This window comes from Schistocerca nitens, chromosome 4, assembly GCF_023898315.1.
Source record: "Schistocerca nitens isolate TAMUIC-IGC-003100 chromosome 4, iqSchNite1.1, whole genome shotgun sequence".
NCBI lineage: Eukaryota > Metazoa > Arthropoda > Insecta > Orthoptera > Acrididae > Schistocerca > Schistocerca nitens.
Genome location: NC_064617.1, coordinates 857,024,901 through 857,051,536, shown reverse-complemented (window position 1 = coordinate 857,051,536; position 26,636 = coordinate 857,024,901). Strand labels below are relative to the sequence as shown.

The following is a 26,636-nucleotide window of genomic DNA, read 5'->3' as shown; positions in this document are numbered from 1 at the left end:
TGCAGAACTATAGATCTATATCTCTAACGTCGATCAGTTATAGAATTTTGGAACACGTATTATGTTGGAGTATAATGACTTTTCTGGAGACTTCAAATCTACTCTGTAGGAACCAGCATGGGTTTCGAAAAAGACGATCGTGTGAAACCCAGCTCGCGCTATTCGTCCATGAGACTCAGAGGGCCTTAGACACAGGTTCACAGGTAGATGCCGTGTTTCTTGACTTCCGCAAGGCATTCAATACAGTTCCTCACAGTCGTTTAATGAAAAAAGTAAGAGCATATGGACTATCAGACCAATTGTGTGATTGGATTGAAGAGTTCCTAGATAACAGAACGCAGCATGTCATTCTCAATGGAGAGAAGTCTTCCGAAGTAAGAGTGATTTCAGGTGTGCCACAGGGGAGTGTCGTAGGACCGTTGCTATTCAGAATATACATAAATGACCTTGTGGATAACGTCGGAAGTTCACTGAGGCTTTTTGAGGAGGATGCTGTGGTATATCGAGAGGTTGTAACAATTGAAAATTGTACGGAAATGCAGGAGGATCTGCAACGAATTGACGCATGGTGCAGGGAATGGTAATTGAATCTCAATGTAGACAAGTGTAATGTGCTGCAAATACATAGAAAGAAAGATCCTTTATCATTTAGGTGCAATATAGCAGGTCAGCAACTGGAAGCAGTTAATTCCATAAAGTACCTGAGAGTACGCATTAGGAGTGATTTAAAATGGAATGATCATATAAAGTTGATCGTCGGTAAAGCAGATGGCAGACTGAGATTCATTGGAAGAATCCTAAGGAAATGCAATCTGAAAACAAAGGAAGTAGGTTACAGTACACTTGTTCACCCACTGCTTGAATATTGCTCACCAGTGTGGGATCCGTACCAAATAAGGTTGATAGAAGAGATAGAGAAGATCCAATGGAGAGCAGCGCGCTTCATTACAGGATCATTTAGTAATCGTGAAAACTTTACGGAGATGATAGATAGACTCCAGTGGAAGACTTTGCAGGAGAGACGCTCAGTAGCTCGGTACGGGCTTTTGTTGAAGTTTCGAGAACATACCTTCACCGAGGAGTCAAGCAGTATATTGCTCCCTCCTACGTATATCTCGTGAAGAGACCGTGAGGATAAAATCAGAGAGATTAGAGCCCACACAGAGGCATACTGACAATCCTTCTTTCCACAAACAATACAAGACTGGAACAGAAGGGAGAACCAATAGAAGTACTCAGAGTATCCTCCGCCACACACCGCCAGGTGGCTTGCGGAGTATGGATGTAGATGTAGATGTAGAGATATATCTCTACCATTCCATTCTCTGTGTGTGGGAAAAATGAACACTTAAATCTTTCTGTGCAAGCTCTGATTTATCGTATTTTCTTCTTCTTTCTTTCTTCGTGTGGGTCATCTAAGGACCACACACACCAATTTCAATGCTTTCTTCTTTGTTGTTATTTCTTTTTCCTCCAGTATTCTTTCATATTTTCACTATGTATCCTTTTTCTCTCCTCGGATCATTTTGAACCTGCCTTCTTCCTCTTGCCTTGCAAGTCTTCCATTTTTAACACTTTCCTCTTGAAAATCCCTCTTTCCGTTGCATCTTTTTCACTTATGTTGTTTCTTTGCAAATCTTTCCTAACTTCTTGAATCCAGGCTACAGTTGACTTCTTGCCCCAAAGATATTTAAAAATCTGTTTGGTGAACCTGTTGCTGTTCCTTCCGTATTAGTGTCCAAAAAATAGCAGTCGCCTCTTTCGTAGTGTTTGATTTGTTTTATGTTTTCTGTGTTGGGTATTTTATTATAATGATCACTCTTGAACAAAATATTTTCACACTCTGAGAAGGAAGCTGGTAATCGAAGTTTGATGAGAACATTCTACTGCAACAAAAAATGCCTTTGGTTTAGTGATTTCCACCCAGATTCATGTACCATTTCTGTGGTGCTCTCTCCCCTATTTTGCAATAGTGTGAAATGAGCTGCCTTTCTTTGAATTTTTTCAATGTTCTCTGTCAATCCTTGCTCATGTGGATCCCACACCACACAACAGCACTCCAGAAGAGGACATACAAATGTAGTGTAAGCACATTCTTTAATAGACCTGTTGTTGTAGTCTTTGGTTTGCTTTATCCACAACTTTATCTGTGTGATCGCTCCAATGTAAGTTATCTGTAGTTGTAATCCCTAAGTATTTAGTCGAACTTAGTCATTAGATTCATCTGATTTATCATGTAACTGAAATTAAGCAAAATTTGGTAGACTCTTGTTAATTCGAACCTTAGCAATAAATCAAATTTCTTGATAAAGCAAAATAGTTGTTCATTCTCTTGATTAAACATCAATAAATCAAAGAAATTGTGTATGTCGGATAACAGACTCTCTACATACACACTATAGTTTGAAGTTAGTGGCTGTCAGTACTTGGTAATTTGAATTGTTTTGTCATTCTTGTCATCTTTCAGTTCTGCATGACAGTCTTCTGCTTTCTCAACAATGTGTAATGTACTGCAATATATAGACCAGTTATAAAAATTGATTCTCACACAAAATGAGGAGAATATTGGGGTCTTGGAAACTGGTGTGAAACAAAAATAGCGTAGTAAAATCTTTTGAGTTTCCACAATCCTCACTTCAATAATCCTGAAGCAGAAACTATGGATTGCTGGAAATATATCACATGGAGGGATGAAGTGGACTCCCATCTGCAAGGAGAGTCAATGTCAAGGACAAAATATCCCTGTGAGGGGCTATATTATTAAGGAAAAGGCAGGAGTCATTCGCTGTTAATCTTCTAGCATAAATGGTACCTCTAGTAAGCAAGTTGCTTGCAAACTATGAGAAAAGACTGAATCATTTTTAAGATGACTGTGGAGAAAGCACAAGTTCTGATGACATTGTTTGGCATGGAAAAATGACCTAGAAAGCCTGCTGGCAAGTTGCAAACCATGTGACTTGTGCAGTACTGACAAAACTTCCTTTTCTACAAGCTTATAATCTTGACCACACATTTATTTTTTAAAGATAAAAAACGTTGTTTGGAAATCATAGCAAAGATGTAGTAATGCTCTTGCTTGTAGTGAACATGAACAGGTCAGAGAAGCAAAAACCACTTTCGATAGTGAACTCTACTATCCCACAGGTCATTTCCTGTGGCCCGCGAGCCTCAACAAAGTCATGGATGACAGCAGTATAGGTCAAAGAGCGGCCATTGAACCTGGACAAAACATGGAAAATGGAAGTGAAAATGCACAGTTCACAATTACCTATCGGCTCTGGAAATATGGAATAAAATTTTTTCTGGTCAAGTGCCCTTCCAGAATTACTATCATTTGACTGGGAATTTGGAATTTTAAAACTTTGTACTGCAAAGCTTGTTGATCGTCGTGCCATCTCCCCTGTCTCCCACCACCTCCCAAACTCCCACCATCCAGCCACAGAGGAGCATTCCACTTGTGACTCAGTACTACCCAAGACTGGAGCAACTGAATTACATTCTCTGCCAGGGTTTTGATTACCTCTTGTCATGCCCTGAAATGAGAAATGTCCTGCCCACTATCCTTCCCCATCCCTCCCACAGTGGTATTCCACTGTCCACCGAACCTACACAATATACTCGTCCATCCTTACACCTAGACCTAGATGCATGATCTATCCCATACATCCTCCCACCACCACCACCACCACCTACTCCAGTCCCAGACACTAATATCACATATCCCATCAAAGGCAGGCTACCTATGAAACCAGTCATGTGGTCTACAAGCTAAGCTGCAACCACTGTGCTACATTCTGTGTAGGCATGACAACCAGCAAACTGCCTGTCCACATGAATGGCCACCGACAAACTGTGGCCAAGAAAAAAAGTGGACCACCCTGTTGCTGAATATGCTGCCAACATGATATCCTTCAGCTTTTCTGTATTGCAAGGTGGGAACGTCCCCTGCAATACATCCAACATTCCCGTAACCCTCCTGGCCTCAACCTTCGTTAGTCACTGTCCTCACCCATCCAACCCCTTCCCTGTTCCCATTCCAGCATTACACAGCTGTCATTCCACCACCACACCTAGTCTTTTTATTTATCTCCTTTTCCGCTGTTTCCACCCCCCTCACCACCTCTACCCTGCCCTCCATCTAACCTGCAGCACTTCAGTGTCTGTCACTCCCACTTTATTATCCCTTCCCTTCCCCTCCCTAACCCTGGCCTCCTCCTTACACCCACCCAGTCGCCACTCCTATTGTGCACTGGTGCTGCTGCTTGCAGTGTGGTTTCAGTTGCCTGAGACTGCAGTTGTGTGTGTGTGTGTGTGTGTGTGTGTGTGTGTGTGTGTGTGTGTGTGTGTGTGTTTTGACGAAGGTCAATGGCCGAAAGCATTAATTGTGACAGGCTTTTTGTTGTGCCTATCTGTGACTCCACATCACTACCTTCTATTTGTTAATTTTTAGTAAAGTTTTCTCTCAACAATGTAAACAAGTAAGTTGAATGTTGTACTGTTGCAATGGAATGTGCGGAATTATGGTGTCTTCATTCTTGAGTATATTAGTTTTTCTGTGTGCTGTGTTCTACTTTACTAATCACAGAATGAATAGGTTTCACTTTGAGGAGTGTTTATTAAAAATGTCTTTTCTGTTTTACCTTGCAGCATGGGATGTATGGAGTGGCAGACAAATATGTTAGACTCCAAGAGTACCCATTCAGTTCTGAACAGAAGATGATGGCTGTGAAATGTGTGCCTAAATATGGTGATGTAAGTGCAAGAAATTATTTTGTGATATTCAGTAGTGATTTTCATGTGTGTTTAATGTGAGAAATAAGGTCTACAATGACTAACTGTGCTTACCTTTTCAGAATAAAGAGGAGACATACTTTGTGAAAGGAGCTCTTGAGAAAGTTCTTCAGCAATGTACAAAATACTTAATAAATGGTACAGTACAACCCCTTAATGCCAAGAAAGAGCAGGAATATCTTGCTGAAGCATATGAGATTGGCAGAAAGGGTCTCAGAGGTAAGGTTTACTGGATGTGGCTTGGAGTGCCTTATGGATTAACAGAGAATTATTTTGAATACATTGAATGCAGGTGATGACTGAGAGGACTGTGGAGAATACTTAAGGAAAAAGCAAACAATTTTTATAATAGTATGTTTCTGTATCTTGCAATATTTTTCACCACAGAAATTATTTTTGTGCATTTCATATAAAAAGCTGCATGTAATATTTGCAACAACAGATGTAAGTCACATACACAATGAGTGATTTTTGTGCTTTTGTTGCACAGCAGCAGAAAAAAGTTTAAGAGTTGACAGTTAACAGTTTCATTTCCCGTCTGAACTCTGTAAACAGGAATCTCTGTCTTGTGGAACTGCTGTATGCTCGGAGTATATTATTAAGCTGAATTCTTAGCTTTTTGCCCCTTCTTTTTCTGTCTCAGTCCCAATCTTAAAATATCATTTTGTCTGCTCATGCCTAGAGATTTGTTTTCATGGTTCTTCGTTCATGCATGTGAGCTCACTTTATTTGTACTTTTTGGAAAAATGCCATTGCCCCCCTTCATCGTCTTGTCTCCTTGGAAACTGTTTACATTTAGTCTGTTAATATCCTTTCTCAGTGGATAACTGTTTCACTTTAAGATTTTATGATGCAGTAACTTGTTAGTTAAGATTATTTTCTTACTGCTTCTCTAACTCCCAATACAGAACTTGCTTCTGCCGTGTGTGTACCACATCCTCCTCCTTGCTTCCCATCTTGTTCTTTCTTAAGAGTTCAGAAGACTAGGGATACAACTTGATAATAAGAAAAGTTCTGTATCTAATAGCACTGTTCCATTATTTCTGTTTCAGTGAACCACAAGTAAATTCTCCTCTTCTGTTCAAAATAATTTGTTTTATAAACAAATGCAGTGTGTACAAAATTTTGTCATGTTTTCACCAAATTACAGTGATTCTGAGAAAATATCATTGTATGTCAGAACGAGGCCTTTCATAAATTAACTGCTAAATTCTTTTCATAACTGTAATTGAAATTGTGCTCTATCTCTAATGACCTCAATGTAGATTGACTTAAAGTTTATCTGCTGTTCCATTTTCATTCTCGTTAAAGTAAGGTGCATTTCTAATGTGGCTGAGAGTAACTGTATTGTAATGACCTTTGACAGTTATGTGCTTATAAATATTGTTTCAGATAACTGTTTAGTTGCTAAAATAAATGTTTTGTGCAATATTTTTGTGATAACTCTTTGTGTTAATTTAATGATATCATTCTGAATTTTTCCCAGTGATGGGAATGGCAAGAGGCAGTTCACTTCAAGATCTGGTGTACACTGGCCTAGTGGGCATCTGTGATCCACCCAGACCATTTGTACGAGAATCAATACAAACACTAGTGCAGTCTGGTGTGAAAGTAACACTAGTAACAGGAGATGCACAGGAAACTGCAACTGCTATAGGTAAGAAACTGTTCTAGCAAGAAGTATTTAAAGTTATCTTACATTGTTTTAATTATTTTACTTTCACTGCCCCAAAAATTACAGCTTTCAGTCATGTAATTCTAGGTGCAGTGTTTATCCAAAGGCTCATAATTTAAATAATTCCATATCTTCTGTTAAATGACTTAAATTATTTAAAAAGCTAAAGGCTAAACTCATAACAGATCAGTATGTGAGGAAAATGTTCTTGCTCTGTCTCAGAGATGATGCTGAAATCAGTGACACTTTGTTATATTGATATATGTTGCCCAAAATATAAGTGTCAACTGGAACTGACAAATACTTTATGTGGATTTTTAAAGTAGATAAATCATGTGTTTCATTCACAAAGACTGACTGGAATACCAACCTGTCATAGAATTTTCATTTCAGATAGTTTGTCACCATGGAATTCAATTCAAACATGGTGAATATTTATCAGAAGTGCTTTCCTTCTTTTTCAATGACCAAGAAATGTCTGGCACTCTTCAAGCATGCCATACTTGCAGATGATCCTCATTAAGGACATACCAAAACTGCAACCACAAAGGAAATTATTGATGAATTGCACAGTAGTGAAGTGGAATTTTAATGATGAAATAGCTGATGGCATGTACATGTCAGGAGATGAATTTGTTCAGCATCATGTAAATAATTGTCTCTGAGAGGAGTGCCTCATTTGCGGAATGTTTACCAAAAACAATTGCAATAACACATTTATGAGCTGTGTTGTGATCATTTTAAAAAGAATCCAATCAAACTGTTAAGATGGATGAGACATGAGTTGTGAAATAAAATCACTGGGTTGAAACTTAGTCTTACACACACACACACACACACACACACACACACACACACACACACACACATAGAGACAGAGACAGAGAGAGAGAGAGAGAGAGAGAGAGATTACCAGTCTCTGGTTGCCAACAGATTTTGTGTCTTACGTCACTCGCTGCCAGAGACTGTGTGTGTGTGTGTGTGTGTGTGTGTGTGTGTGTGTGTGTGTGTGTGTGTGTGTGTGTTTTGTCTAATTCTGATGTAGTCATTTTTGACTGAAAGCTTACTTATTTGACAGTCTTTTTGTTGTCCCTATCTGTGACTAAGCACCTCCACTATATGGTGAGCAGTAATCTATCCTTTTCATAAAATTGTCATTAGACTCAGTTTTTTGTATCCATACATCTCCACTCATGGACAGCTTGTTGTACACCATTTGCGTATTTTAATATCCTTTGTCTTAGTCTCCTTTGTTTTTTCAAAGTGTTTGTAGTCTGATAATAGGCTTAAACAGGTAATTAGTGATTATGTTCATAAACCCTATGCTTGAATATGAACTACTGAAGAATGTAACACAGTAGTTAAAGCACAGGGCTCACATTTAGGAGGAACATGGTCAAATCATCATCTGATGAACTGTTCTTAAGCACATGTCAGTAATGACCAAGCCTATTCCAGCAAAGATTGCCACATTGCAATATTAACACCTTCCTTCTGTGCTGCCTTGATATTCACAAGCTAGTGTTGTTTAGAGAGATGTTCACAGTTATACAGATTCTTTCTAGAGATCTCTTCATGTTTCAGTAGCACCTTCTATAGAATAATTTATAGAACATTGTGACAGAAACATTCATAAAAGAGATTAGAAATAGATCCAATTAAGTTTGTGTGGTGTGGTAAATCCTCAGTTTTAACATCTAAATGCTTATATTTGCAAATATTGAACAGTATCTCTCTAGCTGGTAAATTGTGTAACTGTTTTCTGGAATAAGATTTAATTCTTTGTTTGCAGCTTCAATGATTGGTCTAGATACTATCCACAGCCAGGTTCTGTCTGGAGATCAGATAGATTCAATGACTGATCATCAGCTGGAACAGATAGTGAACAGTGTTAGCGTGTTTTACAGAGTCACTCCACGCCACAAACTATGTATAGTTAAGGTAATTCAGATTGTGCAATATTTCTCACATTATTTATTTCTGCAGGAACTGCAAGCTTTATCATTTTATGTTGTTTGTGATCAGGCGTTTCAGAGGAATGGCATGATTGTTGGAATGACAGGAGATGGAGTAAATGATGGCGTAGCTCTGAAGAAAGCTGACATTGGAATTGCAATGGGAAAGAATGGGACTGATGTGTGCAAAGAAGCAGCAGACATGATTCTTGTTGATGATGATTTTCACACCATTATGTAAGTAGCATTATGTGTATTAAAAACAAGGATAAGTAATTTCCTTGTGAACATATTTTTATGGAAATAGTACTTTAATGATGTACAGAAAATGAGATTTATCTGGAAAGACCATGGGCCATGTTGCTCTTAGTAAAGTTTTACTCAGGGGTGGTAGAAAAGTGGTTTCACATGATCAGTGGTATTTTCTTTTGTGTGAATATTTCTAATATAAGAAAATGGATGTAATATGCTTGGGGCAGAGGTGCCCTTTAAGGGGATACGGAATCACGTATCCCCGCAATGTTAATATATGCCTACTATAGGGAACATTTTCTCACAAACTACTGGAGACAGAGAGGTAAAAATTTTACTGTATGTGCATTCATATGTTACAACAATACTGAAACAACAGTTTATTGTCAAAGTGTTTTCTTACAGAGATACTGTACATTTATTTTTAAGTAAATTTATTCCATCGCTTTTTACTAGACTATCACCCCTAAGTCTTTTGTAAATCAAGTAATTAAAAAATCGTTGTTTCAGTATGTAATAGGGACCTATGTCACTACGTCATAAAAATTTCAGACTTCTAGGTTGACCAGTACCTGAGATAATGTTCCTAGATGAAGTAAAAAGTAAACTTACGGGAAACGGAGAAAGAAGATTAAAATATTCCTGATCCGTAGCTAATACCCCCTTCACAGTCTTCATAATCATCTTCAAGTCTTCTTTTGGCACCCCTCTGCACCTGTCTTGCTTTTTTCACTAATGTCTTGATTATATTATCAGCATGCCTTAGTCTGTGCTGATCTAAAAAGAACATAGCACGTACCGTACGGGAACCAACACACATACCCAACTTTTGAAGGACCTGGCATTTAGTTATATTTCCAAGATTGAAGGTTGCCACAGCATCATACACACCAAAATGTAGTGTATTAATTCCGACAAACACTGTTTTTGGGAGACGATGCCATATCACACTATTCAAGCACTCGTTGGGGTTCTGCGTTTTTCCGTGAAGACATTTCATCAGAAGACTTCTGTCAGCCAGATCTCTGAAAATGGGCTTTATTTCTGCCATGATGGCTGATGGTAGACTGTGGTGGTGAATGTATTTCTCTCCTGTTGTTAGTCCCCTATTGTATTTACACCAGCTGTTTTCACCTTTGGGGCACAAACCATGTTGTGGATGCTCATCCGTGGATGCGGTGTGGAAATATAAAGCCCATATAGCTCTCCTCATTTCTTCAAGATTGCCTGTATTTTGCCTGATTGCAAGGCCATAGCAGTTCTGAATGTGGTCTATTATGGAATCAGTCAATCTTCCTCTGCCATCCAAGGTTTTCCCATCATCTAGTTTTTTCCCTTTCATAACTGATTTTAACCTTCTCAGCCTGGCACCCATTCTCTTCTGCACATGTCCTATACATTCAAGTTTGCTTATATTTACACTGTTCCCATATGGTTTGCTTTCCAAAACTTCTTTGAATGCTTTAGAGTCACCATCTCCCAGATATTTGACATAGCGAACATTATACCACTGTGAAGAGCGATGAAAAATTTTCTTCACCCCAGCAACCTCCATGCCACCACTACTACCATAATAATTAGCAATACAGTCATCACTGTGTTCATTTTTCAGCCTGCCTGTGCACCTACAGTATTTAGACATTATTGCAACATCAATAACCTTGCCAGTATCAACACTAGTTGCTGTTACAACACCATTGTTGGAGGTGTGGCCCCTTTTCTGCCACGTGCCATCAAACGCCACTGTGAGGTCACGACTGCCGTCATTTTCTTCCACTGCTTCTTCCACAGCAACCTGCATTGACTTCTGTGCTACATCTTCAACTGCAGATCCTAGTACATAATTGTAAGCTTCAAACTTTGAAGGTGCACTTGGAAGATTTAGAACACCACATAGCATATCACCAGCTGCTTTGCCCTTACCAATTGCTCGCAATCCATAAACTAACCTAATATTTACACTATAAAGTTCAGTTTTCTTGTATCCATTATTTACAGTTACTGAAACCGAACTTGGAAACTTACAGCTGTATTTACAAACACTGCATATTAAATTAAACTGGGCAGCCAGGCCAACATGGGATTCTACTTTCAGAGAAACGTTTCCATGACATTTTTTGCAGCACAAACTGTTTTCAAGAGCTTCACACAATATATTCGTATCAATGAGTTCAAAAACTTCATTCCTTCTATCAAGTAAATTATATTTCTCTTCCAAATCTCTTAGTTTTTTATGAGAAGCACTGTTTTCATTTGGTGTAAGTTCGTTCGGCAAATCAGTAATAAGTGGATTCACATTTTCCAACAGTGATGATGATGAACTGCTTTGCTTTGCTAATGAATCATTATTTCTTTTCTTTTGCCAGTTCACACGCTTTTTAAATACTTTTGCTTTAGCTCTAGGCATTTTCACTGCGAAAAATGAAGCACTAAATACGAAATAACTCAACAACAACTACTTTCTTATATCACACTGTTTACAAAACAGTCCCGCCACAAAGTCAAAGAGTAACTTGAGGAAACCAGAGAGAAACATTTTCGGGCAACTAGTGTATAAATAGTCGCTGGAAACCGGGATATTTGAATTCATGTCACTTTAAAGGTACTGCCAAAAAGTTCATGGTCAGCCACGAGAGACGTGTATAACTAAAGCGCAATACCCGATCTCACAAATATATAAAAATAAAATAGTTATAATTGTAGTAGAGCTATGTATGATACGTCATTTTAAAGAGGAAACATGGCAGAATATAATACGCCAATAAAAAAAATTCGATTTTTTAACCCAAAATCCGATTCCGTATCCCCTTAATATAGAATGCTTCTCTTAAAACCATCTTGGCCCTTTACTCATCTGAAAATCTTTTTTTTACAATTGATTGTTATTATTCATTTATTGCTCTAAAATGGGTGTTTGTGATGTGTGGTATTATATGTGATGAGTTCTAAACTTATTTTGTTTATATAAATTACTGAGTTCTATTATCAGTCATTTGTACTTTCCAGTACATTGAACTTTTTGCTTTTGGTGTGGTTGTGTGAAAATGAGGCAAGTGTGATTCTGAAATATCCTGGCTGATTAAAACTGTTTGCTGGACCAAGAATCAAACCTAGGACCTATGCCATCTGTGGGCAAGTGGTCTACCAATGGAGTTATCCAAGCACGACACATGACCTGGCCTCACAGCTTACATGTGCTGATACCTCTTCATCTGCCTTCCAAACTTCTCAAAGGTTCCAGGTTAGGGTCCTGATCCAGCACACAGCTCACATTTGCCAGGAAGTTTCATATCGGTGCGCAGTTCACTCCAGAATGAAAATTTATTCTGAAAACAGTCCCTTAAGTTTTGACTAAGCCATCTCTACACAGCATCCTTCCTTATAGGACCTTCCTGCAAGGTCTGTAGGGGAAATTCTGCAAAGTTTAAAAAATAGGAAATGGGGTACTGGTAGAAATAAAGCTTTGAGGGTGGGCTTGAAGTGGTGCTTTGCTGGCTCGATCAGTCGGGTGCTTACTCATGATATAAAAAACTCTCAGGTTTGAATCCTGATTCAGCACAGAGTTTTGATGTGCTAGGAAGTTCCAAACTGGCACATACTTTGCTGCAAAGTCAAAACTCACTGTGGAAGGAGGATATCCATCAACATGTCCAGCTGTGGATTTTGATACATGTGAAAACTGTAGTTTTGACAAATAAATATGAAATGGCTACATCCTGTTGAGATTAAAGTTTTTGAAGAGACAGTGGATGTGATATAAAGTGGAATAAAAGTAATGGGAGGAGTAATGTCCTTATAGTTGAGATGTTGATAGTCACACAAATAGAACGAAAAAGTTTTTCAGGGGACATTGTATGTCCTATTCTGCCAATGTTAAATTATCGAAATTTGTGAACCAATACCTTGGAAAATTTTTAAGACACCAACTTACAATTTTCCATAATTATTGAATGCACCTTTCCAGATACACTGAACTAGAATTGTTACTAAAATTGTAGTAAAACATTGTTGTGTTTAAACCAACATTTGGATTGATGATAGATTTTCCTTTGTTGTAGTGAATTCATTCACCTAGAGAGCAGTTATTTCATATTTTGTTTTACATTGCCTTAAACTCATATAAGTATTAAAAAATATGATTTTTTCCTCAACTTTCAGATCTTCAATTGAAGAAGGGAAGGGTATATTCTACAACATCAGAAATTTTGTCAGATTTCAACTGAGTACAAGTATAGCAGCTCTTTCACTTATAGCACTTTCAACTTTGATGGGAATACCAAATCCCTTAAATGCAATGCAGATTCTGTGGATTAATATTATTATGGATGGCCCACCAGCTCAGAGGTTAGTTGCTACTTATCTAGCAATTTTCCAACAAAAACTAGTTAACTCTTTTTTTATAGCTAATATAAGGAATAGACATATTATTAATTTAATGAGCTGCTTCTTATTACATTATTTCCTTCAGTGGTGGCTACTAACGAACTGTTTTTCTCCTAGTCTTGGCGTTGAACCAGTAGACAAGGATGTCACCAAACAAAAACCTAGAAATGTTAAGGAGCCAATGATCACGAAATCACTTATACTGAATGTGCTGTTGTCAGCTCTTATAATTATAGCTGGAACCTTATGGGTTTTCAAGAGAGAGGTACCGTGAAAATGTTCCTAGTAATTTTCAGTTCTCTGGTGATAAGAGTTTGTCTTGTGTTGCACTATTTCCCTCTGGACTAACACATCTCCTACTTTTACAGATGAGCGATAATGTTATAACACCAAGGGACACAACAATGACATTCACATGTTTTGTATTCTTCGACATGTTCAATGCCCTTAGCTGCCGGTCACAGGTCTGTATTTCATTTTATAAATTTAGTTTCATAGGAAAAAAAAAGATTTAATTTTATTGTTCAGTCTTAAGATTCATGTATTTTTAATTAAATCTCTCTCTCACTCTCTCTCTCTCTTTCTGTTTCCCTCTCTCTTTCTGTTTCTGTCTCTCTCCTTAAGAGTCACTATTATTTCAGTGTAAAAGATTTTAGTTTAGTTTTGTTTTTAGTACTCTGTTACTGCTGCAGAATTAATTCAAAGATCAGAAAATTTTTTTTCTTAGCTAGTTTCTTTTGAAGTCTGATGTAATAAACTAATTGTCTATACTTCATATTTTCTTACTCAATTTACTGACTGAAAAGCATAAATAAAATAGTTTACATTATTAGGTTCAAATAAATGATATGAATATAATAGAGGAAAACATTCCACGTAGGAATAATATATCTAAAAACAAAGATGATGTGACTTACCATACAAAAGCGCTGGCAGGTTGATAGACACACAAACAAACACAATCATACACACAAAATTCTAGCTTTCACAACAAACTGTTGCTTCATCAAGAAAGAGGGAAGGAGAGGGAAAGATTAAAGGATGTGGGTTTTAAGGGAGAGGGTAAGGAGTCATTCCAATCCCGGGAGCGGAAAGACTTACCTTAGGGGGGAAAAAGGACAGGTATACACTCGCGCGCACACACACACACACACACACACACCCATATCCAACCACACATACACAGACACAAGCAGACATTTGTAAAGGCAAAGAGATTCGGCAGAGATGTCAGTCGAGGCAGAAGTACAGAGGCAAAGATGTTGTTGAAAGGTGAGGTATGAGTGGCGGCAACTTGAAATTAGCGGAGGTTGAGGCCTGGCGGATGACGAGAAGAGAGGATATACTGAAGGGAAAGTTCCCATCTCCGGAGTTCTGACAGGTTGGTGTTAGTGGGAAGTATCCAGATAACCCGGACGGTGTAACACTGTGCCAAGATGTGCTGGCCGTGCACCAAGGCATGTTTAGCCACAGGGTGATCCTCATTACCAACAAACACTGTCTGCCTGTGTCCATTCATGCGAATGGACAGTTTGTTGCTGGTTATTCCCACATAGAAAGCTTCACAGTGTAGGCAGGTCAGTTGGTAAATCACGTGGGTGCTTTCACACGTGGCTCTGCCTTTGATCGTGTACACCTTCCGGCTTACAGGACTGGAGTAGGTGGTGGTGAGAGGGTGCATGGGACAGGTTTTACACCGGGGGCGGTTACAAAGGTAGGAGCCAGAGGGTAGGGAAGGTGGTTTGGGGATTTCATGGGGATGAACTAAGAGGTTACGAAGGTTAGGTGGACGGCGGAAAGACACTCTTGGTGGAGTGGGGAGGATTTCATGAAGGATGGATCTCATTTCAGGGCAAGATTTGAGGAAGTCGTATCCCTGTGGGAGAGCCACATTCAGAGTCTGGTCCAGTCCCGGAAAGTATCCTGTCACAAGTGGGGCACTTTTGTGGTTCTTCTGTGGGAGGTTCTGGGTTTGAGGGGATGAGGAAGTGGCTCTGGTTATTTGCTTCTGTACCAGGTCGGGAGGGTAATTGCGGGATGTGAAAGCTGTTTTCAGGTTGTTGGTGTAATGGTTCAGGGATTCCGGACTGGCTCCCTTAAAACCCACATCCTTTCGTCTTTCCCTCTCCTTCCCTCTTTCCTGATAAAGCAACAGTTTGTTGCGAAAGCTAGAATTTTGTGTGTATGATTGTGTTTGTTTGTGTGTCTATCGACCTGCCAGCGCTTTCGTATGGTAAGTCACATCATCTTTGTTTTTAGATATAGTTTACATTATTAATATGATAACAAAGTCCTTGGTGGAATATAAATAATTTGAGGACTTAAGGTTATTGGTAACAAATAGTTAATGCCCTAAATTGTTGGAGGCACATAAATAACACTTAGAACTTTCCTAGCTTTGAGACAAATCCTTCTTTGTAGTTATAGAGTACATATACATACAGAAAGGTATTTCTGTACAGCTGCATTGTCCTGGCTGAAGAGATTGCCCTTGCTCTACAGTCAAGCTGTTTCATTTCCTGTCTTTAATTCTTCTTGCCCTCTTCTGAAATGAATCAGTGACAAAAGTGACTCTAAAAATGCTTGTTGGTTGCTGCAAATATCTCGTAGCTGTTTTTTATTTTTTTTATTTCCACATTCGGAACATGTTTCTGGCTCAGCCCATGGTCTGGTGATGTGCCAGCAATAAAAATTTGGGCGCCTGGCATTGTGCTAGCGCAAGGTGCCCTACATTGGCCACAGTGTGCATTAACTGCAGCTCTGGCTCTGGTACAGTTGGTTTCTGTCTTTGCAAGTGGGAAGTTATTGCACCTGATATACCAAATGCATTTCTTGATGTGCAGCGTTTACCCTCTTAAGCTTATATAATTGCATGTATTATGCACATTTTTGCCTATTTTGACATCTTCGATTTTTTAAAATTATTTTTGTATGTTTGTGAGCCTTGCAATTGTGTGTATTTGCATTTGCATTATTGGGATGTTTATTATTTGTATTATATATTGTTTATTATATGTATTATTTGTATTTATTATATGCTATATTATTATATGTATTATTTTTAATTGGATAGATAAAAAAAATCTAGTCACCAAGTGGTGGCGGAACACACACATAAAATAGGTTTGTAATTAGGCAAGCTTTTGGAGCCTGTGGCTCCTTCTTCAAGCTGAAGGATTGAAGGGAAGGGAAGAGGGGTCAAGGAAAAGGACTGGAGAGGTCTAGGAAAAGGGGTAGAACTCGGGAACTCAGGTCAGGGGAGACTTACCACATGGGATGAGAAGAAAAGACTGATTGTTGGGGATTGCATCAGATGTGATTTGAAAACATGAGAGCTTAAAGGTGGAAGATAGGGTAATATGCAAGACAGAGATCATGCTTAAACATCACACATGAGTTCGTAAATGTGAAAAGCTAAGTGCATTGTATGTAACAGAGGTGGGACAGGGACAGTGAAAAATAGACGGGTAAGACAATGACAGGTGTTGGAAACTAAAACAGAGTGAAGAATAGTTAATGTGAAGAAATGCTCAGATGGAAGAAATTAACGTAAATTGTAATTGTAATCCCAAATTTTAAGTGCTGACAGGTCACCAGATGATGGGCTGGGTCCAAAACATGTTGTGAATGTGGAAATTTAAGAAAAAAAGAAAAAGAAACCTGCAAAAACAGCTATGAGAATTTTTTTCAGATAAAAACAAGCATTTTTAAAGTCATTTATACTATACTATATTATGTCATGGTTGCCTCTCTCTACCAGGACTTTCAGTGTGAACTAAATGAATGTGACTTATTTGGAGTAAAATAAAATTACACGTTTCCCTTTGAAACTATTAGTCGGATAAAACAATCATATATCTTAAGGAAAGCAGATCCAACTCCAGAAAATGTCTTTCACTGCTAGAGTCCTCAGCAACTTACCAGTCATGTAACTTCACAATATCCTATGTTTAACGAAAAATGATAGTGTGCATTTTGTCATATCATTGAACTAAAGAATGTCATATTGGTGCCATTCAGCATTCTAAAAAATATGGTGTCCCTGTCTGAATTTATGTGAAAATTGAAGAATGTGAGTTTTGCATCGTGCTCCTCTTATATAGGGGCCATGGACAGGAGGGTCATAGCAGCAGTCATGACACTGGTGTTTGTAGGTATAGAGAAGACAGTAAATGATGTGTAATGAAATTTTTGGTGACCTAACAACACATTTATAATACAGTATCTACAAAAACCAAGTGTAATCACTACAGTCAAAGTTAATTGTACATCATATCAGCTTCACATCATGCTATACAAACCATATATACTGTTTCATACCTCACCTCAGTACTGTATATCATCAAGTCACTTATTCTAATGCAGCACATTGATTAAATGATATTCCATAATAAAATGTACACTTATCCCCAGGTTAATGTAAAAATGTGGAAGTGCAAGCACACGAGGAAATAATCATTAGTTTCTGTTTGTTGCAAGTATTTTTTTAGTGTTACTTTGTTGATGTGTGATCTTTTTTTTTTCTTTTACAGACTAAATCAGTGTTCACAGTTGGTCTCCTGAGTAATAAAATGTTTCTGCTTGCTGTGTCACTTTCTGTGTTAGGTCAGATGCTTGTTGTCTATTTCCCACCCCTTCAGAAGGTGTTCCAAACTGAAGCTCTTACACTTACAGGTAATAATAATCATTATCCATAAGTTTTTTCACAGTTTTAAATCAGAAGTCTAAAACTGAAAGCCATATGTCACTTTTAAAGATATTAGATGAAATTCCAAGTGTAATTTCATTCACCTTGTGGAACTGCATGTCTTATGTAGACAGGGTTTCTGTTCCTGTTGTAAGAAATTTTCCCTTCTAGTTAAACTTTCAAAACCTAAGAGTCACAGTTTAGGCAGAATGGAAACTGAAACAAAACAATATATGTAGAGGCACTTAAGAGTCAAAGAACATTTCAATATTGTTTTTCTCTTATAGCCAGATGTGTTCCCAATTCCATTGTCACACTATAATTACTGATCATTTATCAAGGTATGGGATACACAACTGTGTGGGTACCTTTGAAGCAGTAGGTGAGTGTGTATACAGTATGTTTGTTTCTTTATGTCCAGCCAAATCGAAGATTCTGCTTTTTTCGTGCAATCTTTGAAAGTGACATTATCACATTTACCATGTTCTGTGTGGTTTGGTCTTGTAGAGAGAAAAATGCCATTTTAGTTTTGGTCTTATGTGCATGCTTATTCTTTGCCAGCTAGAGCTTGCAACCCCCCCATTTCCCCCCCCCCCCCCCACACACACACACACGTTGTTACTCTCTCTCAGCACAGGAAGATGATAACTGGGTTAGCTGGTTTTAAATATTGCATAGAAAATTAGAATTGTCAGCCCAGCTGGACACACAAATACATGCTATTGGTCACTCTGGGAAAAAACAGTAATCACAGATTGCCATAAAATTCAAATGATTGGTATTTATAGGTGGATACAGAATAAGACATTGGGAAAACATTTGTGTTTCCCATTTTTAATTGTATTTATACGAAGGTAGTCACTGTTCTCGAAAGAACAGATACCATTGATGACCGTGCAGCTTCTCAAGAATAAATGATAATTAATTGAAACCCTCAGCTGCTGACAGGTGTTGTTGATATACCTCGATGGGGACAGCCGAAAATATGTGCCCCGACTGGGACTCAAACCCAGGATCTCCTGCTTACAAGGCAGACGCTCTATCCATCTGAGCCCCTGAGGATGCAGATGAATATCGTGACTGCAGGGACTTATCCCTTGCACGCGTCCCATGACACCCACATTCCCAACTGTCCACATTCCCAACTGTCCACATTCCCAACTGTCCACATTCCCAACTGTCCACATTCCCAACTGTCCACATTCCCAACTGTCCACATTCCCAACTGTCCACATTCCCAACTGTCCACATTCCCAACTGTCCACATTCCCAACTGTCCACATTCCCAACTGTCCACATTCCCAACTGTCCACATTCCCAACTGTCCACATTCCCAACTGTCCACATTCCCAACTGTCCACATTCCCAACTGTCCACATTCCCAACTGTCCACATTCCCAACTGTCCACATTCCCAACTGTCCACATTCCCAACTGTCCACATTCCCAACTGTCCACATTCCCAACTGTCCACATTCCCAACTGTCCACATTCCCAACTGTCCACATTCCCAACTGTCCACATTCCCAACTGTCCACATTCCCAACTGTCCACATTCCCAACTGTCCACATTCCCAACTGTCCACAATCTACATACAGGGTGCACACATATTCGGCTGTCCCCCGCAACACCTGTCAGCAGCTAAGGGTTTCAATTAATTATCATTTAATTGTATTGTTGACTTCTTAGCAAGTGGGCAAAGTGGAAGAGTGTGGTAAGATACAAACAATAATTTTGTGAATTTCTTTGTTTCTCCAGCAAAATGATGCTATTATGCAATAGGATTTCTTTTCACATGTTCATCAAATTAAACAATACCACTAAAACTACAGATGAAATCTGTATAGAGAAGTTTTAAAATATTCTGCTTTCTGTTGTATACATACCTGTAACATTTATATTTAAAATGAAGTTAGAGAGATTGGCCATAAACAGACATTTCTAGCCCCTTATCCCCATTTCCTTTTGTTCTATTTTTATGTTGAGAGTGGTGTTTTACAGTTCATAAATGTGGAAATAAGAATGCGTCTGAATAAATGAAGAAGGCAGTCCTTTTGAAATGACACTTTCCTGTAGAAATGGCATGCACACACAGACTAGGTTATTGAATTAAGAATTTCTAAACCTGCATAGTTTAAGAAAGTCTTTTGATTTTTATGAGACTACCCTTAATCTACTTGACTATGTTTAGATAAGGACTTGCTGATTTTTTCTGTGAAAAGAAGGAATTTGTTCTAAGCAGTTGGACGTTTGCTCAAGGACAACTTTAACATTGCTACTTTTGCATTTCTTTATTTTCATTTCTCATTTCTGTGTCATGCACATGCATCATCTGAAAGGACTGACACAGATACAGTGTTTTGGCCATATCTTTATAATGTTGGTTAAATACATTTAGCGATTGATTTTGAGGAATGTTTCTTGATTATTTATCTGCTGCCTCCCTTATCATATCATGTACAGCGGAGCTGTATTCTGAGTGCAGGACCTAATTTTGCTTTCATTTTTGTGCAGATATTTTGTTCCTCGTCAGTCTGACGTCAACGGTGTTTGTTGTTTCTGAGCTGAAGAAGTTTATGGAGAGGCATCTGGAGAAGCGTCAGAAGGCTTTCAAATCTGAACTTGACTTCGTATGACAGTTAAGGAAAACCAGAAGCAAGGCCCGAGTCGACTAAAATATACAGTCACAGAACTGGTACTGTCAGTATACAGCCCAGTCTCTGTCTTGAGGTGGTCTCTTCTGGTACAAAAATCAAAATGAGAAAGACTTTATTGGTGAACCATTCAGAAAATCCATAATAGTGACTAGAATTTTGTGACTAAGGGAAACTTCAATTATTTGTATATTTATTTTTCATTCATCATTTTGCATTATTTATATTTTTATAAGCACTAGTTAACATTCATGCTGTCATAGAAGTTATTGAAGTTTCCCGTGGTAATGCTTTTGATAAGTACCATTGATGCATATTCTACATAGTTGAAGGATGTATAAATTATTTACATTTTTTGAGAGTAATGTGCTTTTGCATTGAATTTTTCTTATTAATTTGTACTTTATTTATTAGATACAAGCAACTGAAAATGTAACACTGCATGTGGAGCTGTGATGGAGGAAAGCAAGAATTGACAGTTACTTACTTGAAACAAAAGGAAAGTGAACTGTTACATCATTGAACAGTGGTGTCTCTCTTGCCCATTTTTATTGTGATATACAGGGGACACTATACAGTGGTTGTGTGTGTTTCCTTCCTTTGAGTATTTTTTCTAACTTTGTAAATCTTTAATGAACATTATAATCTTATAGATGGTAGATGATCCTGAAAAGTGATTGGTGCTTTCTGTAAATATTTGCAGATGATAAACTAAGAGAGAATGTAGCTGTGAATGAAGTTTTAAGAAGCTAGCTGTGCAAGGCATCTGTCACCAGCTTAAAAATTGCTTAATGCCACTATAATGATCTTTGTAAAAGGAAGTTTCTATAAAGGGCCAAGCCCTAAATAGATGCAGCCTTATATAGTGTGACCAGGTCCTTATTGAGGAGAGCTGGGAGAACAGTGTTATACCTGTATGTCAGTTTTCTTCTTTACCATGCTTAAAAATTTCAACATTAGTATTTTAATATCATTCCCTATAACATTGTCTTCTTAATTTCTGTTTTCAGCTGTGATAAAATGATTTAATCTTAAGAAGATCCATCTTTGCAACTCTAGGTATTTGTGCCTATTGATTTTATATCATATCAACCTACAGTTGAATTCATTGTAATGTGTATTAATAATTGCACTTTCCATATTATTGGCCTGTGGAGTTCTAGTTTTGCATTATAAATGAAGATAATCATAACATTTTATTCAGTCTCATTTTCAAAAATATATTTGCACAAGAATGAATACTGGCTAGCAAATTCCAAAATTGTAGCCGAAGATTTCTGTCCAGCATAATGTGCAGAAGAAAATGGTTAGTGAGCTCCTGTTATAATATGTCTTTCTTGCAGAATAATAGCCAAGTGTTTTAATCGCGATGAAGTTCACTGGTAGTTACCTTACATAGATCAGAGTTGCAGAACTGTAGTTTCTAGTGCATTTCTTATAAAACACAGATGTGAAATTTCATGTAGTGGAAGAATTCAAAAGATTCCTGTATTGCAGTTTGTACTGTAAGACATTCTATAAAACTATCCTGTGGTTATAGAAGTAAGTCACCTTAATGTGTGGCCAAGGCACTATTAATAGAAAAGTAACTGATTTCCACTAGTTAAATAATAGTAAACTGCATATATGCTTTAGAACTTTTCTAGATTACACAAATGTGATAACTGAATATATTATGTCGAAAACTATTGACACTATTTAGAATCATTTAATGTTGTCAGTATATGTGTGGGGTGACAACTGTGTGTGATATAGTAAGATAGTTTTTGTTGACATTCATTGTTCCATGTGTTGTGTGTAGGCATAAGTACAGAGCGCCTTCTCAGTATTTCTATTCTTCTAATTGATCTTTGTACTGTTACCTGATGTTACATCTTTAATAAACTGTTGTTCTGAGAAGTAGGTTATACCGTAATGGTTCTTTTATAAATACAGTATATTTGACACTGGGGATTGTTTTCTTGATTTTCTTAAAATGCATTTATGAACTGTGGAACAAATCCAGAAATTTAGTTATAATATTGTAATTTCTTGTCACAAAGTGAAGGCTATGACAGTGTTAATATTTTAGTTGGTCATGAGTACTTAACTAGGTTTTTTGATAAAAGAAGACTTACTTGTACATGAGACAGATTATTGATTCTTAAATTTAATATTTTAGATTATTTCATATTTACAGAAGATTGGAAGTAAATACATTTCTTTTGTGTAGAATTTGTTGTCCTGGATGATAAGAAAAACAGTAAATAGATCGACAAACTCAAGAATCTGTTGCCAAGTATTGGTTGAGATGTTCCATTTTACTTTGTGTGAGATGTCTGTGAAGAAATTTTGTGTCTTTTTCAGTACTGTTCAGACAAAGAATTGTGTACCTTTTAATAACTGACTAGATTATTGAATAGCCAGTTGTAATTGTACAAGTGTACTTACTAGAAATAAATGTATAGCATATTTTTCAAAAGTACTATAATTTACAGAGTGCATGATGTGGTTCTGACCATAATGGGTTGTATAGAAGTATTATTCAAATTACAGCATTTATAAATGCCAAAGTTCTCTTTTCTTGAAATACTGAAGTATGTTATTTAAGAAAAATTAGTGCTTTTCCATTTGGACTTGAATTAAAAAGCAGATTTTGAGGAAAGTTTCCATAGCTAATTTAAGAGTAATAGCACTTGCTTGATAAATTATCAGTTTTCCATAGCCTTTTTCTTATATAAATTGTAGAAGCTTAGTCTGTATCTGTTTCTTTTTGTATGTGATGTTTTCATGAACAGTGTTTGTTTGATAAATATGCAGCAAATTTTCTGTAATTTTCTTTTTCAAGCCTGCTATTGACCTGAAACATTGTACTGTTCATTTGAGCTGTTGAAGTGGCTCATGATACACCAGGTCTGTCTGTTGTTGTGGTCTTCAGTCCGAAGACTGATGCTGCTCTCCATACTAATCTGTCCTGTGCAAGCTTCTTCACCTCTGAATAACTGCTGCAACACACATCCATTTGAATGCCCTTACTGTATTCAAGCGTTGGTATCCCTCTACAAATTTTTGCCATCCCAGACTTCCTTTCATTACCAACTTGACAGTTCTTTCATGCCTCAGGATGTGTCCTATCAAATTATCCCTTCTTTTAGTCGAGCTGTACCATAAATTTCTTTTTTCCCCAATTCACTTCAGTATCTTCTCATTTGGTATTTGACCTACCCACCTGATCTTCAGCATTTTTCTGCATCACCACATTTTGAAAACTTCTATCTTCTTCTTGTCTTAATTGCCTATCGTCCACATTTCACTTCCATACAAGGCTACAGTCCTGGCTAATACCTTCAGAAAAGACTTTGTAACACTTGAATTTATATTAGATGTTTACAGATTCCTCTTTTTCGGAAATACTTTCCTTGGTCAGGCAGTATAAAACATAAAAGCCACAAAAGCTGAGTTTTTTTTCCATTTTCCTCCTTTTTCAATTGTCAGGTGTGTCAACTTATAATTAATTCTGATGTTATATTTACATCTTCATTTCTGTGCAACATGCTGTAGAGGAAGTAAATCAATGCAGCAATCTGCAAGTGGTACATACAATGGTCTGGTCACAAAAGACTCGGGCGTTACTGGTGTACTTCATGAAAAAGATGCAGCTAAATTCCAAACTTTTCAAACCCAGTGTTATTACTGTATCTCTGTAGCCTCTGAGAAATGAACCTGTAGTTCTTATTTTGAAGCCTGAGATTCAGTATTTTTGCAAAGTGGGCTTTCATTTTTACTTGGATTCACTTGCCTTGAATTTTTGTTCTTTGAATTACATTTCTACTTTTGTAGCTGCTAATTCTTATGAATTTGTTCTTTGTATTTATTATTATAAAATCCTGTAAATTGCTCTAAAATATTGTAGGGAATCCTGATATTTCTAAAGTTAATTTTAGCTTCACAGAACTGGCACTTCAGTTCCTTTTGTCAGGAAACCATATGTAACCTATAATTTCAGTACCCATTTGCTTGAATTAACACTGCTTGCTTTTTTGGCAACAGTGGAAAATGGAAAGGAGCGTTTGGCGTAATTGGCTGGGAGGCCCCTTACAGGGCAGGTCAGGCCGCCTTGGTGCAGGTCTTATTGATGACCATTTGACTGTTTATGATGGATACTGTTGTGGAAAAATTACATTTCTTCATTGGAGTATGCTTAGCAGTTTTAATTGTAAACACAAACTGCTTGAGCTGGAAATGTTATCAGATTGTGCTTACAAAATTGTAGAAAGTTTGGGTACAAAGTAATATACAAACTTCCTTTTAGTAAAAATTACATTTATATGACAACTTCATTATTTCAAGTGAAAGAAAGAGGCAAATGAGTTTGTCTGTTATGTTTATTTTTTAAATAAAATTTGTGTTACCTGCCAACAAAGAGTGAAATGGCATTGTAAACTCTGACTCATTATCTATTTTCAACAAAGAAGAGTGTTGTTGAAGATATTTTACTTTATTGTACACTTATGATATCTTCTAACTGATAATCATGAAGTCAATTTTTTTGTTTCTTTTGTTGTTAAATAGGCATTTATGTGACTATAACTTGGTTTTAGTTTTACACAAGAAGACAAATTTGATGGTAATATTCTGATCTGCAATTGGTCACTGCATTTCGGGACTAAAGCCTTTCCCACCCCCCACCCTCCTCCCCTCTCCTCACCGAAGAAACAGAACTTGAGAATACTGTGACAGCCTTCTGTATATTTCTGTATAGAAATAAGTAGTTCTAATTAGGTTCACATCTAATTTGTTGACAGTACACAGTTATCAATGCTTTTTAATTAATATTTCTTTTTAAAATCTTCTTTAGTTTATAGTTCCTGTTTAAAAAAAAAAGTGTCAAGGTTTCTTATAAAAGTACCTTTACAAAATCAGTATAATAGTAGAAAGTCCTTGGTGGAATGCAAACAGTGGAATAAGGAGAGAGCAGTATAATTGTGGGGAGGGGGAGTGAAAACATTATATTCCCCTGATTCTGTGTCGCCTAATAAGCTTACTTCTCAACATAGAGAGAATGTAGCTCTGGGTGTGGTACTGTTAAAGTCCCCATTTGTGTCTTTAAGCTGTTTATCGTATTCCCCATATGTTGGTAATTGTCTTGTTTGCCTTTCACAAATTTATTTCCGTAGTATTTATTACTCCATTTGAAAATAAATTAAGATTTCTCGGTTATGGTGCACGAATAATAGGCTGCTTCATAAGGAAAAAGTATCTGTTTTGATTAGTTAACACAATAACCAGTTCTGATCAAAATAGTAAAGCTAATTTGAAACAATGAATGAATTTATTAGTTCTGTTCCTGCAAATCATATTAATCCAGTGAAATTCTCAGTTGTTCTCTGGTGTGGTTGAGAGTTTAATCTTGAAGCCACTAGCCAACAGTGTGTTTCAGCATGATTGTGTAGTACATGAATGTGTAAATGGAAATATTGGTGCATGATCAAATATGTGTATGTATTTGTTGTCAAGAATAGTTTCGTTGATAATGTTCTATTTTTATCCTGGGTGCTGAGTCAGTGTGTTTTGTTTGACTGTTGCTAGCTGTATATAATGATATTATTTTAGGTAAAGGAAACAAGACACTAGTTTTTATAATGAGGAAACACAAGCAGTGACAGTATTTGATGTGTAGTACTTGTTACCTCATGAAAACATTCTTACATAGTGGTCTCATAGGGTATAATTAATAATGTTTAAGAAAATGTTGTTTTGTTTACAAACCATTAATGTTAAAGAATTTGTTATACATTTATTTTTTTACATTTGTCAATGGTTTGGTAGTTTTTATTTTTAGCCATATTAATGTTTCAATAATTTTTAGAAATTTGCTGTCTGTGCAGCTTTCTTTTGCTTTTTAAAATCACAGTATATCTGCAGTGTTACTTTAATTTTGTTCTTATTTCACGTTCACCAAAAGCATTTTTTCTCATTTTGAATTTTAATTTTGTATAATTTCAATGTACCAGAAAATATATTGCTACCTCTTCGTTACTTTTGTTTTTATTTATATCTGTTCATGCACCCACTGTCCACCCAAATTAAGCCTCAGTTGGCTACATGTGTGAAATGATATGTATTATTTATCATAACCACTTTCTTGAAGAAATTTCTTATTCAGTGAAACTGTTTGAAAGTTGAACACTCTTTGAGTTACACAGACAATATACTGATATATTCTATTGTACATTTTTGCTGATACTGACATATATAAA

At 37.0% G+C, this 26,636-nt stretch overlaps 1 protein-coding gene across 2 annotated transcripts in view; it reads left to right on the top strand.

Moving 5' to 3' along the window:
* LOC126253309 (calcium-transporting ATPase type 2C member 1) overlaps window positions 1–26,379 on the top strand; it is a 75,025-nt gene extending 48,646 nt beyond the window's left edge. For both annotated transcript variants that reach the window (XM_049954541.1, XM_049954540.1), the window contains exons 12-21: window positions 4,648–4,752; window positions 4,854–5,010; window positions 6,278–6,448; window positions 8,259–8,407; window positions 8,492–8,658; window positions 12,832–13,017; window positions 13,174–13,321; window positions 13,425–13,520; window positions 17,589–17,730; window positions 20,258–26,379. In XM_049954541.1, the coding sequence (XP_049810498.1) occupies window positions 4,648–4,752; window positions 4,854–5,010; window positions 6,278–6,448; window positions 8,259–8,407; window positions 8,492–8,658; window positions 12,832–13,017; window positions 13,174–13,321; window positions 13,425–13,520; window positions 17,589–17,730; window positions 20,258–20,379 (1,443 nt within the window). In that variant the 3' untranslated portion in view covers window positions 20,380–26,379. The remainder of the gene's footprint in view (window positions 1–4,647; window positions 4,753–4,853; window positions 5,011–6,277; window positions 6,449–8,258; window positions 8,408–8,491; window positions 8,659–12,831; window positions 13,018–13,173; window positions 13,322–13,424; window positions 13,521–17,588; window positions 17,731–20,257) is intronic.
* The last annotated feature ends 257 nt before the right edge of the window (window positions 26,380–26,636 follow it).